Below are 16856 nucleotides of genomic sequence, written 5' to 3' on the forward strand. Positions count from 1 at the left end.
GAAGAAGAAGGAGAGATGGCGGCTGCCGCGCGAAGATTTAAAACCCATTTTCCGAAAGCTGTGAGAAAGTAGAACTTTTCCCTATAGACAAAAACGCATTTTCATCTGTCTTCCCCAAACCTCTTTCCCAGGCCAATAAAGATTCCTAGGTTTAACCAAAAGTTCCCCATTCAACACGACACACAGAGTAGAAATCAAACCTGATATATTGTTGGCCTTGTCACAATAATCCTCAAAGTTTAACCCCTTGAAAGATTAGTGTCATGAATCTGGCTACTAGACAGCCCTGCTGAGACCCACTCTAGCCACTGCTTTGAAGACTGCATCATGGAGCAAGGTCAGCCCTGTAGGAACCTCCATGACAGTATGCTCCCCATCTCAGCATGGAGTCTCCTCTCTGCCTTTGGCCAGTTGTTCTTGTGCTCTTGCTTGTATTACCTTGCTCTTGTTCTTTGGTTTTAGACCTTTGCCTGTTTTAAACTTGCCCTTGTTCTATGTGTAGCTCCTGAAGCTGCACCATTCCTCTCCACGTCAGCTGCCGTTGGTGTGCACAAAGTGCTCTTCCTGGAATCCTGTGCTAAAGGAGGTCCACAGCTCTCTGGACGTAAAGATGTTTTAGCCTATCAACAACTATGGAATAGTTTGCTGGAAACTCGCATCCTTCCTGCCATTTCACTTGCTTATGAGGCTAGCATCAGTTTGATGCTGCAGGGAGTAGTCTCCATTGCTATGGTGATAGGATACTTCCAGCATTCTGGCCTTCTTAGAGAGGGTTGCATTCTGGTTTGATCCCAGATTTCTCTGAAGATTCAAGTGGCTGCTGTCTCCTGTTATAGAGACACAGTTCAGAGGGTTTCATCATTTTTTCTTGTTTTCCTCCAAAGAGTGTAATGACTTTGATCTCCTTTTAGGTCCTTGGTTCCTCAGTGGGCTCACTGTATGGGACTCTTAACAGTGGGCTCACTGTATGGGCTCACTGTATGGGACTCTTAACAGTGCTTTTCTGTAGGTTTTATCGCTGAAGAAGACTTTTTCTGGTGGCATTTGTTCAGGTAGAGGCATTTCTGAATTAAAAGCCTTGACCTTGCAGAAATCCTTTTCCAGTCTTCTCATTGTATGCAATGACTCTTGGACAGTCCTTTTTACCTAAACTTGCTTTTTAGTGACTGATTTAAAGAGTAACAGTCTTTACTGGTAGTCATGAGAGGGGAGTATCATGGTAAAGAGAAGTTACTCTTATTATTGGATGCCTGAGTTCTTCTTAGGTATTTAGCTGTCTCTAATCCTTTTTTCAGAAATCTGACAGATTGTTTTAATTGCAGTGCTTTGTAAGAGTGATAAAACGTCTAAAGCCTCTTTGGCTAGATGATTTAAAAGGGGAAAAAAAGCAATCTATTTATTTATTGAAAGTTTGGCAGCCTCCAGAGATCCTTTGGTAAAGTTGGTGAAAGCTCAGATTTCTTCTTGGGAGGAGCTCTCGTTCTTGCCCTGGAGGATATTTTAAGGCAGTCACTTGGTCTTCTTTCATGCAAAAGAGGATGCAGCCTTTGGAGTTGGTGTTCTCACAGCAGACCTTACTTCCTCCCTCCCAGATTAATTGGGCTTGGATATTTCCCACACATCTGGATTGGTGTAGCAGGATGAAAAGGAAAGAGAAATGTAGTCTTAGCTGATAATTTCCTTTCCTTGAATCCTGCTACACTACTCCAGGACTCTCCCAGAAAGTTGGACCTGCACAGTCTTTGAAACAATGTACCTCGGTATACAGACATTAGGAGGCAGCCAGAGGTTTACTTTTAAGAACATAAATTGCCATGCTGGGTCAGACCAAGGGTCCATCAAGCCCAGCATCCTGTTTCCAACAGTGGCCAATCCAGGCCATAAGAGCCTGGCAAGTATCCAAACACCAAGAAGATCCCATGCTACTGATGCAATCAATAGCAGTGGCTATTCCCTAAGGGCCGGATTTTTCACTGCCTCTTTTTTCCTTTTTTTCTTCCTCTTAATTTATTCAAGAAAAGTTTGGAAGGATCATTTCCTTGGAGGATCCATTTAGTATTTCAAATGATGTGCATGTTATTTAAGAGTTTGAATCTGTTTTTTTCTTTCATGGCTTTGACACAAGAGTATTGGCTTTTTGCTGGAGCTGCACTATGTCACACAAAAAGGCATGTCCTCTATGTCCATCTGCTAGAAGGGGGAGAACACCCACACATCTGAAGTGGTGTAGCAGGATTCAAGGAAAGGAAATTATCAGGTAAGACTAAATTTCTCCTTACTGTGGCTAAAAGCCCGAGCACAGTTTAGCTTGGCAGAGGAGAGCATCCTTTTGCCAGGCCATTTTACTCAGGTAAGTACCTAATTTATTCAGGTAAATGGCTTTGAAAATTGTCCTCCCTGTATTTAGCGGCTCCTTTTAATATCAGAGTAGATAGGCAGCATAGCAAGCCGGTGCAATCTCCAGTACCAGCTACAGTAGGAAAACCTTAAGAGTAACTTCAGGGGAAGGCAGTTATTTGTGGTACTGTAGAAATGTGGGGATACTTTTTTTTTTGTTTGTTTTGTAACTTTTAAACTCTTAGAATATTATATGTTTGAGAATAAAGAAATGGATGTTAAACCAACAGAGAGAGAAGATTAGGGCTCTGATGGTGTCACTGGTGCGATTCTGTGTTGCCAGGTTCACAGAGTTCTTCAGAAGAAGGCTGGTTTGCAGGTTGCCCCTCGGCGCAGCGTGGCCCGGAACTCGGAATACAAAAGGCAGTTTGTATGGCGAAACCCTGCCCGTAGCTCTCCCTTGCTGGCAGCCGAGCAGGTAACGAATGCAGACAGTGGCGGGTTCATGGGTTTCAATAAATGTGCAATCGTCGCAGAAATATTTATTTGGTAATAATATGAATGAAAAGTTCAAAGGTCAAACCGTTAACACAGTTTCTATAATGTTTTTGATGCCACGGCAATAAGCAATTTGTATAAATAAACAGTAACTGAGCAGAAGTGGAAGAAATTGGTCCTAAAACCTCTCGGATGTGTGCTAGGATTTATCTATTTCCTTGCCAATAGAAAGGCTCTTTAGAGAAGCAGGAGAGACTCTGTCTTTTAACTTGATTAAAATGCAGTTTGGGTTGGAAAGTCAGACTGGATAATGAGCACATTTACCCAGCAGCTTAGAGAGCAGGGATGGGGTTGGCCTGGCGACCTGAACTGTCTTTCAGCCATAGAGAATCTGATTTTCTGAATGAGCACAGCAGAAGATTTCAGATGCCTTTACTGTGCTGTCTGCACACACAGCTTGAGTTTCAATTCATCACTGTAGTGCATTGCCTGTAGGTAAAGCTGTGGTCTAATGCCAGAGTGCCCACAAATCAAGAATTTGGTTTAGGCATTAATAGATGAGAGGACCTAGGTTAATAGGTCACCTAGGTAAAAAGCGAAAAGGCAACCTTCAGAGCATCTAGTTTAAAATAATTGAAGGACATTACAACAATGGTAATTTTGTTGTCTTTGTCTCTGCTAAATGCTAGATGACAGATGAGCAGATGATGCAGATGACAGATGAGCAGCCAACAGGTACACCCTCCCACTCAAACAGGTCATTAAGAAATTCTTTACAATCCAGGATTACAGTGGGCTCTGGTAGAATTAGACCTGTGATGAAGAGACACACAATGTACCAAATGAAAAAAGAACAAGCCCTCTCTATATTAAAAACTGAGGAAGTTCTTGAGAAAAACATTGCAGTATTACCAGAAAAGAGAGAAAAAACACAATGCATGCAGTATTTCAAGATCCATAACCAAAAGAAAAATCTAATTGAGATGGATAACTCTGTCAACAGTGGCACAACTACAAACAGAAAGAGTAAAGTGAATAACAAATCTCAACTAATATCTCATAAGGAGTCCAGGAAAAGCAATAACCTTAAAGAGAGTACCTGGAAGGCTATGACCACAAATGCTCATAGTTTGGGAAATAAAATTCCAGATCTGCAGGCCCTAATGGCTGAGGCAGAATTGGACATTGTTGCTATCACAGAAACATGGTTCACAGAATCTCATGAATGGGATACAACAATACCAGGCTACAACTTGTTAAGGAAGGACAGAGAGGATAGAAAAGGGGGAGGTGTGGCTCTTTATGTCAGAAACAACATCCAAGCATCTGAGCTACAAGGAAGTTGGGGTAAAGAAGAAGCTCTATGGGTCGACCTAAAAAAAGATGACGGAGTGTCCATTTATATTGGAGTGGTGTACAGGCCTCCAAACCAAAAGGAAGAGCTGGACAGAGATCTGATTGAAGACATCCATAAGATAGGCAGGAAGGGAGAAGTGGTGATCGTGGGTGACTTTAATATGCCAGATGTAGACTGGAAAATCCCATCTGCAGAAACTAAAAATAGTAGAGCAATAATGGATGCCATGCAAGTATCTTGTTCAAACAAATGGTGTTGGAACCCACGAGAGAAGGTGCTATACTCGACTTATTGCTCAATAATGCAGATAATGTCTCAGATGTCCAGGTGGGCGCCCACCTCAGCAGCAGTGATCATCGAACGGTATGGTTTAATATCACTAATAGAATAGGGAAAAGAACCACAAAGACCCGAGTTTTACAGTTCAAAAACACAGACTTTGAGGAAATGGGAAAGTACCTGGAGGAAGAACTTAAAGGATGGGAGAACGAGAGAGATGTGGATCAGCAGTGGACCAATCTAAAAGGAGCAATCACCAAGGCAACTGCTCTATATGTTAGAAACATAAAGAAAAGCAAAAGAAAATTGAAACCTATCTGGTTCTCAAAGGAGGTGGCTGACAAAATTAAAGCTAAAAGAACAGCATTCAAGAAATATAAAGGATCCCAAAGGGAGGAGCACAAAGAAGAATATTTGTATCAACTGAGGGAGACGAAGAAAACAATCAAGTTGGCAAAAAATCAAGCAGAAGAGAGGATTGCCGAGGAGATAAAAAATGGTGACAAAACATTTTTCAGATACATCAGCGAAAAGAGAAAGGTCCAAAGTGGTATAGTGAAATTGAAAGGTGGTAATGATCAATGTGTGGAGACAGACGAAGAAATGGCAGAAATATTAAACGAATACTTCAGCTCTGTGTTCACTAAAGAAGACCCTGGAGAAGGACCATCTCTACACAACAAGAAACTGGAGGGAAGTGGAATAGATGAAAATCCTTTTACAGTAGAAAATGTGTGGGAAGAGCTAAAGAACCTGAAAGTGGACAAAGCCATGGGGCCTGATGGGATTCATCCAAGGATATTGAGGGAGCTCAGAGATTTTCTGGCGGGTCCGCTGTGTGACCTGTTCAATAGATCCCTAGAAACGGGAGTGGTGCCGAGAGATTGGAGAAGAGCGGTGGTGGTCCCGCTTCACAAGAGTGGGAACAGGGAGGAGGCTGGCAACTACAGGCCAGTTAGCCTCACTTCGGTGGTGGGAAAAGTAATGGAGTCTCTGCTGAAAGAGAGAATAGTGAACTATCTACAGTCCGGAGAATTGATGGACCAGAGGCAACATGGATTCACCAGGGGAAGATCCTGTCAGACAAATCTGATTGACTTTTTGACTGGGTAACCAAGGAATTGGATCAAGGAAGAGCGCTCGATGTCATATACTTGGATTTCAGCAAAGCTTTTGATACGGTTCCGCACAGGAGACTGGTGAATAAAACGAGAAGCTTGGGAGTGAGTGACAAGGTGGTGACCTGGATTGCAAATTGGTTGACGGACAGAAGACAATGTGTGATGGTAAACGGAACCTTCTCTGAAGAGAGAGCGGTTTTAAGTGGTGTACCGCAAGGATCGGTGTTGGGACCGGTCCTGTTCAATATCTTTGTGAGCGACATTGCGGACGGGATAGAAGGTAAGGTTTGTCTTTTTGCGGATGACACTAAGATCTGCAACAGAGTGGACACGCCGGAAGGAGTGGAGAGAATGAGACGGGATCTAAGGAAACTGGAAGAGTGGTCGAAGATATGGCAGCTGAGATTCAATGCCAAGAAGTGCAAAGTCATGCATATGGGGAGCGGAAATCCGAATGAACTGTATTCGATGGGGGGGGGGGGAAAGGCTGACGTGCACGGAGCAGGAGAGGGACCTTGGGGTGATAGTGTCTAATGATATGAAGTCTGCGAAACAATGCGACAAGGCGATAGCAAAAGCCAGAAGAATGCTGGGCTGCATAGAGAGAGGAATATCGAGTAAGAAAAGGGAAGTGATTATTCCCTTGTACAGGTCCTTGGTGAGGCCTCACCTGGAGTACTGTGTTCAGTTCTGGAGACCATATCTACAAAAAGACAAAGACAAGATGGAAGCGGTACAGAGAAGGGCGACCAGGAAGGTGGAGGATATTCATCGCATGACGTACGAGGAGAGATTGAAGAATCTAAATATGTACACCCTGGAGGAAAGGAGGAGCAGAGGTGATATGATACAGACTTTCAGATACTTGAAAGGTTTTAATGATCCAAAGGCAACGACAAACCTTTACCATAAGAAAAAAATCAGCAGAACCAGGGGTCACGATTTGAAGCTCCAGGGAGGAAGATTCAGAACCAATGTCAGGAAGTATTTCTTCACGGAGAGGGTGGTGGATGCCTGGAATGCCCTTCCGGAGGAAGTGGTGAAGACCAGAACTGTGAAGGACTTCAAAGGGGCGTGGGATAAACACTGTGGATCCATAAAGTCAAGAGGCCACCAATGAAGAGTGGGTGACTCGCCAGAATGATGGCTACTGCCTGGAGACAATACCCTTATTCAATAAACATACACATGGTTACTGTGACTCCAACATCACTCTAAGCTTCAACAGCAAGAGGAAATGTGGAAAAAAGGATTTGCACTCTCAAAGACGGGAGTAGCTGGCTTGTTACGGCGGTTACTACCCCAAACCAAATATCCAAATTACTACCTCCACCTTCCTCTATTCCTGATGCCTTTCAACTAGCTTGATCACTCTATTCTTATACTTCACTTTCAATGCATATCCAGCATAGTTCTCTGCTTCAACAGCAGGGGAGAAGAAAAACTGATACTTCACGCATATCCAGCATAACTTCAACGGCAGGGGAGAAGAAAAAAGGATTCACACTCACAAAGCGGGGAGTAGCTGGCTTGTTACGGCGGTTACTACCCCAAACCAAATGTGCCTGATACTTCACTTTCGATGCATATCCAGCATAGCTCTCTGCTTCAATGGCAGGGGAGAAGAAAAAAACTGATACCTCACGCATATCCAGCATAGCTCCCTGCTTCAACGGCAGGGGAGAAGATAAACAACCAATAAGGGCTGTATAACATAATCTGGGTAAAAACAAATAAGCATGGGTGTAGCTTGCTTATTGCGGCGGTTACTACCCCTACTACCTCTAACTAATCAAGCTAGATATTTCACTTGGATGCAGCTCCATCACCGCTCTCTACATTAATGGCGGGGGTGGAAGGGAAATAGAACCAAGAGCTAAGAGAAACAGATAAGTATGAGAGAAAAAATGAGGGAAGCTTGCTGGGCAGACTGGATGGGCCATTTGGTCTTCTTCTGCCGTCATTTCTATGTTTCATTTCATTTCTATAATTGAAACCTAACATCTTCTGTAGATGTACACAAGAGAGAAGTATTTGTGCTTACAAAGCAAATGTGGTGTGTGACAAAAGCTCACTTTAGTATATGGAAAGGGAGAATAATGCAGTCCTCTTGCACTTTAGTACCTGGAGCTTGCCAGAAACTGGATCGCTGGTTATTCTCTGTAGAGCACTGTGGTGCTTACCAGTGGCGTCATGTGTGGTCATTTGCTTCTTTGAATCAGGTCTTGCTGTTCAGACATCGTGGATCTCACACTTGCACTGTCTGCTCCCAAAGTCAAGGGCGGTCTGCAGTGCTATGTGCTGCTGACTGTTGGCACCAGGAGGGACGGCAGCTGCCGCTATTTGCGGCCTTGGCGTGGTGCTCAGAGGTACTTTCAGAGGAGAGCGATAAGCATTTCTGAGTAACATCTGAGCATGTTGTCTTGGGTGGGTGTGGCACACGGAGAATGAGGGGATAATCGGAGGACTAATAAAGACCATATGGCCCATTCACAGCACCTATTCAAGCTTTATAGAAAAAAGGGGGAAAAAGAATTGGTAACAAAGATTTCTAGTTTTGCTATGTTGAATATTTTTATCCTACTTTCTGAGATCATTGCGTGTCTGAACATATATGCATTTGTGAGTGTATTGTGAGTCCCCTCATAACCTTTGTGTTTTGGTGCCCTAGAGACACACACACACACTTTTCCAAACATGCCATGGCCTCAGAAAGCATCCTGCCAAGGGTATATTTTGTGGGTAGGGGGTTCACATATGCATGGTTGTGAGGGTGCATCCTGGAAATGGGGCTTTAATATCTTGCATACATTTTTAATGGCTTCTTTTTCCCAGTGGTTTAACGCCAAAAGATTAATAGTAACACTCATAGTTCTTTTGTTATATGTTTATTTTAAGGTTATTTACAACAAGACTAAATCCCTACCCCCATTCAAAACTGATGTTATTAATTGTGAAACTGAATATAAGAGCCAGTTCAAAGGTTCACCTCCAGCAAAGGGACCAAAACTGAGACGAGACTGGGAAGAAATCCCTGTGTACGAACCAGAAAATATCTCTCCTGAAGAGAAGGTAATGAGTTTCTCTGTTTGCCGTTTACTTTCATTGCTAAAATAATTGTAGCTTTCCCCTGTTTAAAGTTCTACCTGTTTTATGTTGTAGCTGAGCCATCAGTGCTTGGTTTTAATGGACGTTGCAAAGCAGGTCCCAGAATCTGGGCTTATTTATGTCTCTCTCTCTCTCTTTCGTATCACGTCCTTGTCATAAATTGGTGATGAGGTGTGTAACAGACTTCATGGATCCAGAGCCACGATGTGAATGCTTCACCAAACTGAGAGCACTGTCTCATTTCACACGGGCCTCCTTTGCTGTGCTCAGTCCCCTGAACCATCGAGTCCCCAGTCTGGGGGATGACGATGACCCATTTTACCCACAGACTTTGTCCCTTTTCACAGGAAAATAATTCCCTTTGAAACCTGAATTGGGGAAAAGTTCCTGCTTAGACTTGCACTTGCTATATTATCTGAAACTCAAGTATGAGGACAACTTTCAAACACCCGGCGGCACTATATACGTATGTATATGGCCACTTGCAGATTGATGATAGTGTTTTACAACACATGTATATCAGATTCCCCGCAACATTCGTGTTTATGCAGTGAAGGCGAGTTCTTTTCCTACCTATTTAAAAAAATATACACGCAAAAATAAAGTAGGACTTGGCCGCTTAAACCGCATACGCACGTATCTTTTAAAATAGCAACTTATGTACGTAAATGTTGGGAACACCCCTGGACCGCCCCTTTTTATGCGGGTACATATATGCACGTATGTTGGATCTTTACTTTATAAAATAGCATGTACACGATTAGATGCTATTGACGTGCACATAGGTTAATTTTTACACGGGTCACATTTTGAAAATTCACCCCTAGGTGCGTAAATCCCATTCCTGCCCCCAGACCGCCTGTCTCTACCTGTAGATGTGTCGGGGAGGTGGGGGCAATTTACAAAGGCACCAGTTAGGCAGGGCAAGTCTTTGAAAATTGGCCTAGAAATTTAACTCCTAGTCAGAGCTAGAGTAAAGTTTCTGGGGCCAGTGTTAGTCTGTGGGGCTGAACCTGGAGTTTGCGGTGCAGGGATGTTGTGCTTAGGATTTCTGCACATAAAACACGATTTCTGCATATTTCATGTTTTCTGTGCATAATTGCACACATTGTCTGCAGAACGTGATTTGTGCACCTAAAAATTGTACACACAAAACATGAGCCAGCACAAATGTCATGTGCCTAAAAGTTAGGAGTCAGGAGCACAGCTTTTGAAAGTAATTCTCAGAGTTATGTGAGGATTGTGTGCATAAAAATAGCATATACATGCGTAAGCAGTAGGTGCATGTGTTTATGGCATTTTATAAACGTGCATATTTTTAGTTTCACGTGTTAATCTTATTAGGGGAAAAAGGGGTACTCTGGGGAATTGTGGGGTTCAGACGTATACACACAAAGAAGCAGTATACATCAATAAAAGTGAATTTTCAAAGGGGCTCCATGCATGAAAATAACATGTGCACACGTAAGGAACACATACACGCATGTATGCTATTTTATAAGTGTCAGGAGTATACGCATATTTTCCTTTTCACGCATACGTTTTACCAGGGAGAAAAAAGGGGCGGTCTAGGCGTATTTCGGGAGGGGTTCACAAGTTCTCGCAGTAGTTGCTGTTTTACTGTACGTATTGGTACTCTTTTATACCTGCTAATTGACTTGTGCAAGTGGGAGGTCTGGATGAACTGGTGGCTTTAGTGCACATGCTAGAGGGGCTAGGTGAACTGGTGAACGTCTGGGTCAGCTGGTGGAAGTATGGGAAAACTGGTGTGCGAGTATAAAATACCTGCCTCTGCATTTAACTCTGGGTTATTATGCGCGTAATTTTTATAAAATGGGGACAGAAAATATGCGTGCTCCTGCATTGCAAATATATATACGTACTTTCGGGGCAGGGATATGTGGCATTTTATAAACTGCGACTTCTGCCACATATTTTATAAAATGCTACCAGAAACTGATGAGGGCCTACTTATGCGGGCTAATAATGATTCATAGATGGTTTTGAAAGTTTTTGGCAGTTTATGCGCATAAAACATGTACTCTGCTTAGGTGTGCTTAGCTTGTTTTCTGTGCACATTTCCAATGCATTAGCACACCATTAGCATATTGCATCAGGCATTAACTCTCTTCTTTAGTGCATTAATAAAAAGATTGGGATAGATATTTAAAGAAGGGCAGGTGCGCACACATGGATGCGCCGATTTTACAACATGTTCACGTTTTGTGTGTGGAAAAATGTCAAATGTGAGGCTGTACATGCACAGAACCAGGCACTGCCGTGTGTGCACTGCCGAGTGTACTTTATTACGTCAGGACCTGAATTAATGAAACATGCTCCCTATCTTGAAAATGCAAAATGAAAGCAGGAAGAGTTTGAGTTTTCAAATCTTTTCAGCTGTTTTGTATGCTAGCCAAGCAAACACTGATATTTTCATTGTATTTTTTTTTAATTTATCTGTGAATTAGAATGAAGAAAGAGAAACCTTAAAGTCTGAGGAAGGTTCACCAAGGCAAGAAAATTCCAAAATGGAAGAGAAACAAGTCAGTCAAAAAAAAGCAATGAGGCAACGATATCTTCAAAGGCGTCTCTTTCCACATCAGGGTTTTGGGTACGTACAAGATTTAGCGGGCTGGTCCTAAGGTAGAGAGAGAATTGCCTGAAGTCTAAGGCAAGGGTTACTTTTTTGGCTCGTGCCCTTGCAGATGGACTGAAAATGGTAACGTGGCACATGCTGGCCCTTCCGCCCCATCAACTATAGTGTCTAGGGTGGCTGCTTTTTTTGCTTACTTCTTGTATCTGCCCTGCACCACAGATAAAGTTATATGCCCCAATCATGGTGCTGGGTTAAATATGCAATTCCTCTATATTCAGGCAGGCCAGTCCCCACCAGTGGGTTATGCACCTCTGCCAGCAGATGGAGACGGAGCAAAAGCTGACGTCACGTCTATATAGTCCTGCCTCAATATCAGCCTGCCAGTATTCTCTGTCTCCAGCAGATGGTGGATATGCATTTCCCTAGTGGGGATTGACTGTTTAAAAAAAAAATAGAAGAATGATGAGGCGATTATATAACACCGCTTGCCTCCTGAGTTGATACCATTAGGTTCCTCCCTCAGTTGAGAGCCTTTAGCTTGGTAGCCTTGTTCTGACGTGGACTTAAAAAAAAACCCCAAAAAGTTAGGGGTAGCAGGCTGAAAGAGGCTTGGCGGTGAAGGCTTTCGCCCACTTCTCCATAGCCGGCATCCCATTCCTGTTCTCAGCCAGGGAGGGCTGACCTCAGGTAAAAGTTTTTATTTAAAAACGAAAAGGAAGAGAGGAAAAAGTAAATGGAATGATTTGGTAAGGCTACTTCCCACCGAGCCCTTCTCCTCGGCGTTCTGCATCTCCCGCTCACATTTCTGGGAAGTTTGGTGAGGTGTGGAAGCAGCTCAGGCATGGCGGGTTGAGCAGCCTTTTGGCTAGGCCCCGTTCTCAGGCTTCCTTCTCGGGCTGCGTGGTAGGCTGTGGCGGTTCCTTCACACGTTTTTGTGTGTGACGTTGCCATGCGCCTGTGCACCTTATTGTGCCTCTAAATCCGCAACCCCTGTTGTACACGTACTTGGTGTGTGTATTGTGCATTGTGTACATGTGTAGCTGTGTGGGTTTTTTGGGTTTTTTTGTATGCATATTTCAGCACATTTTGTGCATATTACTAACAAGTAAATTTTAAAAGGTGTCTGTTATCGGCAAAGTTTCATATTGTGTCTGAGGATCACTCAATAAAAATTGTATTACAAAAAAAAAAAAAAAAAGGTGCACACGTGCACCTATAAACGCACATATTGGGGGGAGAGAGAGAGACAGAGACTTTTAAAGGGCCAATCTGACACTCTACATATATCCTACTGTACGAGGGGCACTTTCAACTCAGGATGGGTTAGAGTTTACAGACTGTTGTGCTCTAGGCAGACCAATGTAACACCCCCCCCTCCCCAAACCCCTGTGAAGAAAGGCTGAAGAGGTTAGGACACTTCAGGTTGGAGAAGAGATGGCTAAGGGGAGATATGATAGAGCTCTGTAAAATAATGAGTAGAGTGGAATGAGTTAATCAGTTGTTTACTCTTTCGAAAAGTACAAAGACCAGAGGAGACACAATGAAGATACTGGGTAATACATTTAAAACTAATAAGAGAAAATATTTTTTACTCAACGCATAATTAAACTCTGGAATTCATTGCTAGAGGATGTGGTGAAAGCTATTAGTGTAGCTCTATTTAAAAAAAGGTTTGGTCAGTTTCCTGGAAGAAAAGTCCATTAATAGTTAAGGTAGAGTTGCAGAAATGCACTGCTTATTCTTGGGATAAGCAGCTTGGAATCTATCTACTCCTTGGGATCCTGCCAGGTACTTGTGACCTGGCTTGGTCACTGTTGGAAACAGGATACTGGGCTTGATGGATCCTTGGTCTGACCCAGTATGGCAAGCTCAGGTTGTGTATCCTGAATGTTCACACCCCCATCTGTTTATGCAGATGTTTACAGTGGGATTGGGTGGTGGAGGAGTTGGGGCGGGTTATTTGGGAACGGAGGACTATTGTACCTAGAAAAGGAAATTACTTAAATCTGAAATAAGGGACTTTCAGGTTCTATTGTAAGAAATTCACCTAAAAAGGAGGTATGAATATCTTTTAAATTGATCTAATTTTTCTCATGTGTTTTTTGCTGCAGCCATCAAAACTGAAAAGTATTCAGGAGTGGGGATATTGTTTGTTAAAGTCTTTACATGCCCTAATGGGAGGTTCCTTTTAGTCCAATCTGTTGAAGGAATAGTGTATGCGTTTATTAATCTTTATGTGCCTACTAGTGAGCAGGGCTCTTTCTTTGATATATTAGAAGAGCAAATGTCGGCAAAGGTTGAGGGTCATTTGATAATAGTTGGAGGATTAATTTGACAACTAATCTACTATTGGATAATTCTAGAAGAGGTGGTTTGGGTGCTAGTAAATGGGTTCCTGTTTGTACCCCAGATCAGTCCAGACAAGTGGGTTTATCCATCCCTACCAGCAGATGGAGGCAGAGAACAAAACTTTGAGGCCCTGCTACATATCCGAGAGTGCTACCTGCAGTCCCTCAGTATTTCTCTGTCTCCAGCAGATGGTAGAGGTGCAAATGTATTTACTTCTTTTTGGTGGAAAAAGTGTTAATCAATCAAGTTGTGCATGCTGAGATAGGGGTCATTACATGGTCTGACCATGTCCCAATATGTTTGGATTTGAATGTTGAAAAATTAGATACTGGAATCAGGTATTGGAAACTTAATGATACTTTATTGACTAAGTTTTTTTTGTACATAATTTATTATTTATTTATTATTTGATTTTTATATTCCACTTTTCGGCACTTCAAAGCGGATTACATTCAATTAGCAGGGGACATAAGATTATATTCAGACCAACAATGTAGAGGACATAGCACCTGTTCTCCTTTTGAGATTGCTTGAAGGCTGTCCTTAGGGGCAAATTAATATCCTGAGCATCCTATAAAAAGAGAGAGAAATATGAGATGAAAACAAAACTGCAAAGTGAACTAGCTGTTCTGGGAAGACTCCTTATCGCATTCCGTAATGGTTGAATTTCAGAGAGTGTGTCGTTTGCTATATTCTTTGGAACTGGATAACATAGCACTACAACTTAGTGTGGTCAAGCGAGAACACCTTGAATGGGGTAATAAGGCCAGTGGACCTTTAGCTTAAAAATTGAAAAAAACAAAATCAAATACTAAAATAAAGACCGTAGCAGGTTCTATGTTAACAACATCTTCTAGGGACATAAGGGGGTGATTTGCACAGTTATGGTGACTTATATAGCAAAGATCTGTCTATAGACGACTGTTCAATATTTACAATCTTTTGATTACCCCAGTATCTCTGAGGAAGAGGAAAGTTAATTTTGACCAAGAAATCACTATGACCTAGATTCATCATTCTGCTATATTTGTGTAAAACATTATCACCCGCAGTGGTATCGAAAATAAATACATGAAATAAATACCCATGAAAACCTTCTCCAGTACGAGTACCTCCCCAACATCCTCTTCAGTAAACACCGAAGAAAAGAAATCATTTAATCTTTCCGCAATGGCCTTATCTTCTCTAAGTGCCCCTTTTAGCCCCTCCATCATCTAACGCTCCAACTGACTCCCTCACAGGCTTAATTAATTAATTGCCCTAATTCTAATGCATCATTAGCATCCTTTGAAGATACCTCTCTCCGAACCCTGCGCTGCTGAGCAATTGTCGGCTTTCCCCTTTGTTCTAATTTAAAAGCTGCTCTATTTCCTTTTTAAAGGTTAGCGCCAGCAGTCTGGTTCCACAATGTCACAGCTTTCAGAAAGAGGCAACACATCAATGTGAAAGTTAAAATCTCACAAAACTAAAAAAAAATCTTTAATATCAGCATTAAAAGAAATGAACATATCGACTAAGGGGGGGGGGGGGGGTGCAATAAACTACACACACTCCCCAATTGGCTAAGGCCTCGAGACTAGGAATAGAATCCAGTTTTGTAACTTTTAGGTCATGGATACACTTTGCTGAAATCAGAATTCCCCCACCCTATCTCTTAAGTCTTGGTTGAGAAAAAATGTGTTAATCATTCAGTTGAAGCTGATTCAGTAGTAACGCATCCGTTTAAAAGCCAAGATTTGGTCACACATACTTGACCTTTGGATTAAATCAGTTACAGGAAGGATCTTCTTCCTAATAGCCTGGATATTAATGAGATAAACAAGAAAGAAGCTACACTGGGGTCGAATATAAGAGGTTTTTATGTCGGTGGCCTGAGAATTGTGGGAAAGCTCTTAAGTTGAGGAGAAGCTCCTACTGATTGGGCAGACATCGGTGCAGTTCTGTTGGTCATTATCTTATAGATTCTTTCTTCTCTACGTTCATCCTTGAGTAAGATTTGGGAGAATCTTTACTAGAGACCATGCCAGCCTCTCTTAAGATACGTTTTGTCAGTAGGTGGTGTTACATTAATTAGGGGCTTTGTGGGATCCTGCAGATATGGGCTGGAATAGTTCTTGTAACAGGAGATTGGCTTAACGCTGTTAGACAGGGTATTTATAATCTCTTATGTGGATGTTGACTAAAACTTAATAAAACAGTAAAGATGAAAAAACAAGTAAAACTGATAGAACTGGATTTCAAACCATTGACTTTCTTTCCTGCTTGCTGTTCTTAGGAAGCTGAAAACAGAATACACAGCCAACTTTTTGTCCCCTGATCTGTATAAGTACAGAGATGGTGCTTGGATCCGTGCCAGACACATGCCTGAAGAAGTGAGTATTTGAGGGAATCATTTTGAGAGATCTTTCTATGGGTAAAACACAGGTTTACTTGCGGAAATGGCTCATTATAAAACTGTCTGGCATTAAGTGTGTGTGAACTTATTCATATATGTTGTTTTCCTGAGGGCGGAGCAGGCGAGGGGTTTGGACTTACACACCTAGCTTTAATTTTCGAGAGAAATTTGAGCAGATATTTTAGCAGGTAAATTTGGTGGGATAATTTCCAAAGAGAAGTTAGGTGCATAAGTTCCCTTTGGAAACTGGTATAACTTATGCATGCATTATGCTGTGTAAGTTATCCATGATGTTACAGAATTACCCTTTTGTAACTCTGTACCCATTCTTTAAATATACAGTGGCTTGCAAAAGTATTCCACCCACTAAAAAGTCAGCAGATTTTTGTGGATTACAAATGACACTTAGATTGTTCCAGACATTGTTTATTGCAAACCAGTATGCCGTTAAAGTAAATTTTCAGTCACAATTTATTTCTCTTCATTTTTTGTAAAATTAAAAATGCTGCTTGCATAAGTATTCAACCCCTTTCAGGCTAGTACTTGGTAGAACTACCTTTTGCTGCAGTAACAGCTTTAAGTCTTTTGGGATAAGTTTCTACCACTGCACACTGTTTGGGAGTGATTTTTGCCCATTCTTTCTGGCAGATTTGCTCCAGGTTGTTCAGGTTGGTTGGATGATGCTTATGGACTGCAATTTTCAAATATTGCCACGGATTCTCGATTGGATTTGCTTTGACTTGGCCATTGTAGAACATTCACCTTTTGCTATTCAGTCACTTCTGTTGCTTTGGCCTTATGCTTAGGATCATTATC

The 16856-nt window shown here is 42.1% G+C and overlaps 1 protein-coding gene across 1 annotated transcript in view; it reads left to right on the forward strand.

The window, feature by feature from the left end:
* The first annotated feature begins 327 nt into the window (after positions 1-327).
* The window catches only part of MDM1 (Mdm1 nuclear protein), a 58437-nt gene continuing 41908 nt past the window's right edge, over positions 328-16856 (forward strand). Inside the window, exons 1-7 of the mRNA XM_029597535.1 lie at positions 328-337; positions 503-604; positions 2292-2350; positions 2642-2815; positions 8491-8664; positions 11169-11311; positions 15921-16017. Coding sequence (XP_029453395.1) covers positions 328-337; positions 503-604; positions 2292-2350; positions 2642-2815; positions 8491-8664; positions 11169-11311; positions 15921-16017 — 759 coding nt within the window. The remainder of the gene's footprint in view (positions 338-502; positions 605-2291; positions 2351-2641; positions 2816-8490; positions 8665-11168; positions 11312-15920; positions 16018-16856) is intronic.

This window comes from Rhinatrema bivittatum, chromosome 4, assembly GCF_901001135.1.
Source record: "Rhinatrema bivittatum chromosome 4, aRhiBiv1.1, whole genome shotgun sequence".
Lineage (NCBI taxonomy): Eukaryota > Metazoa > Chordata > Amphibia > Gymnophiona > Rhinatrematidae > Rhinatrema > Rhinatrema bivittatum.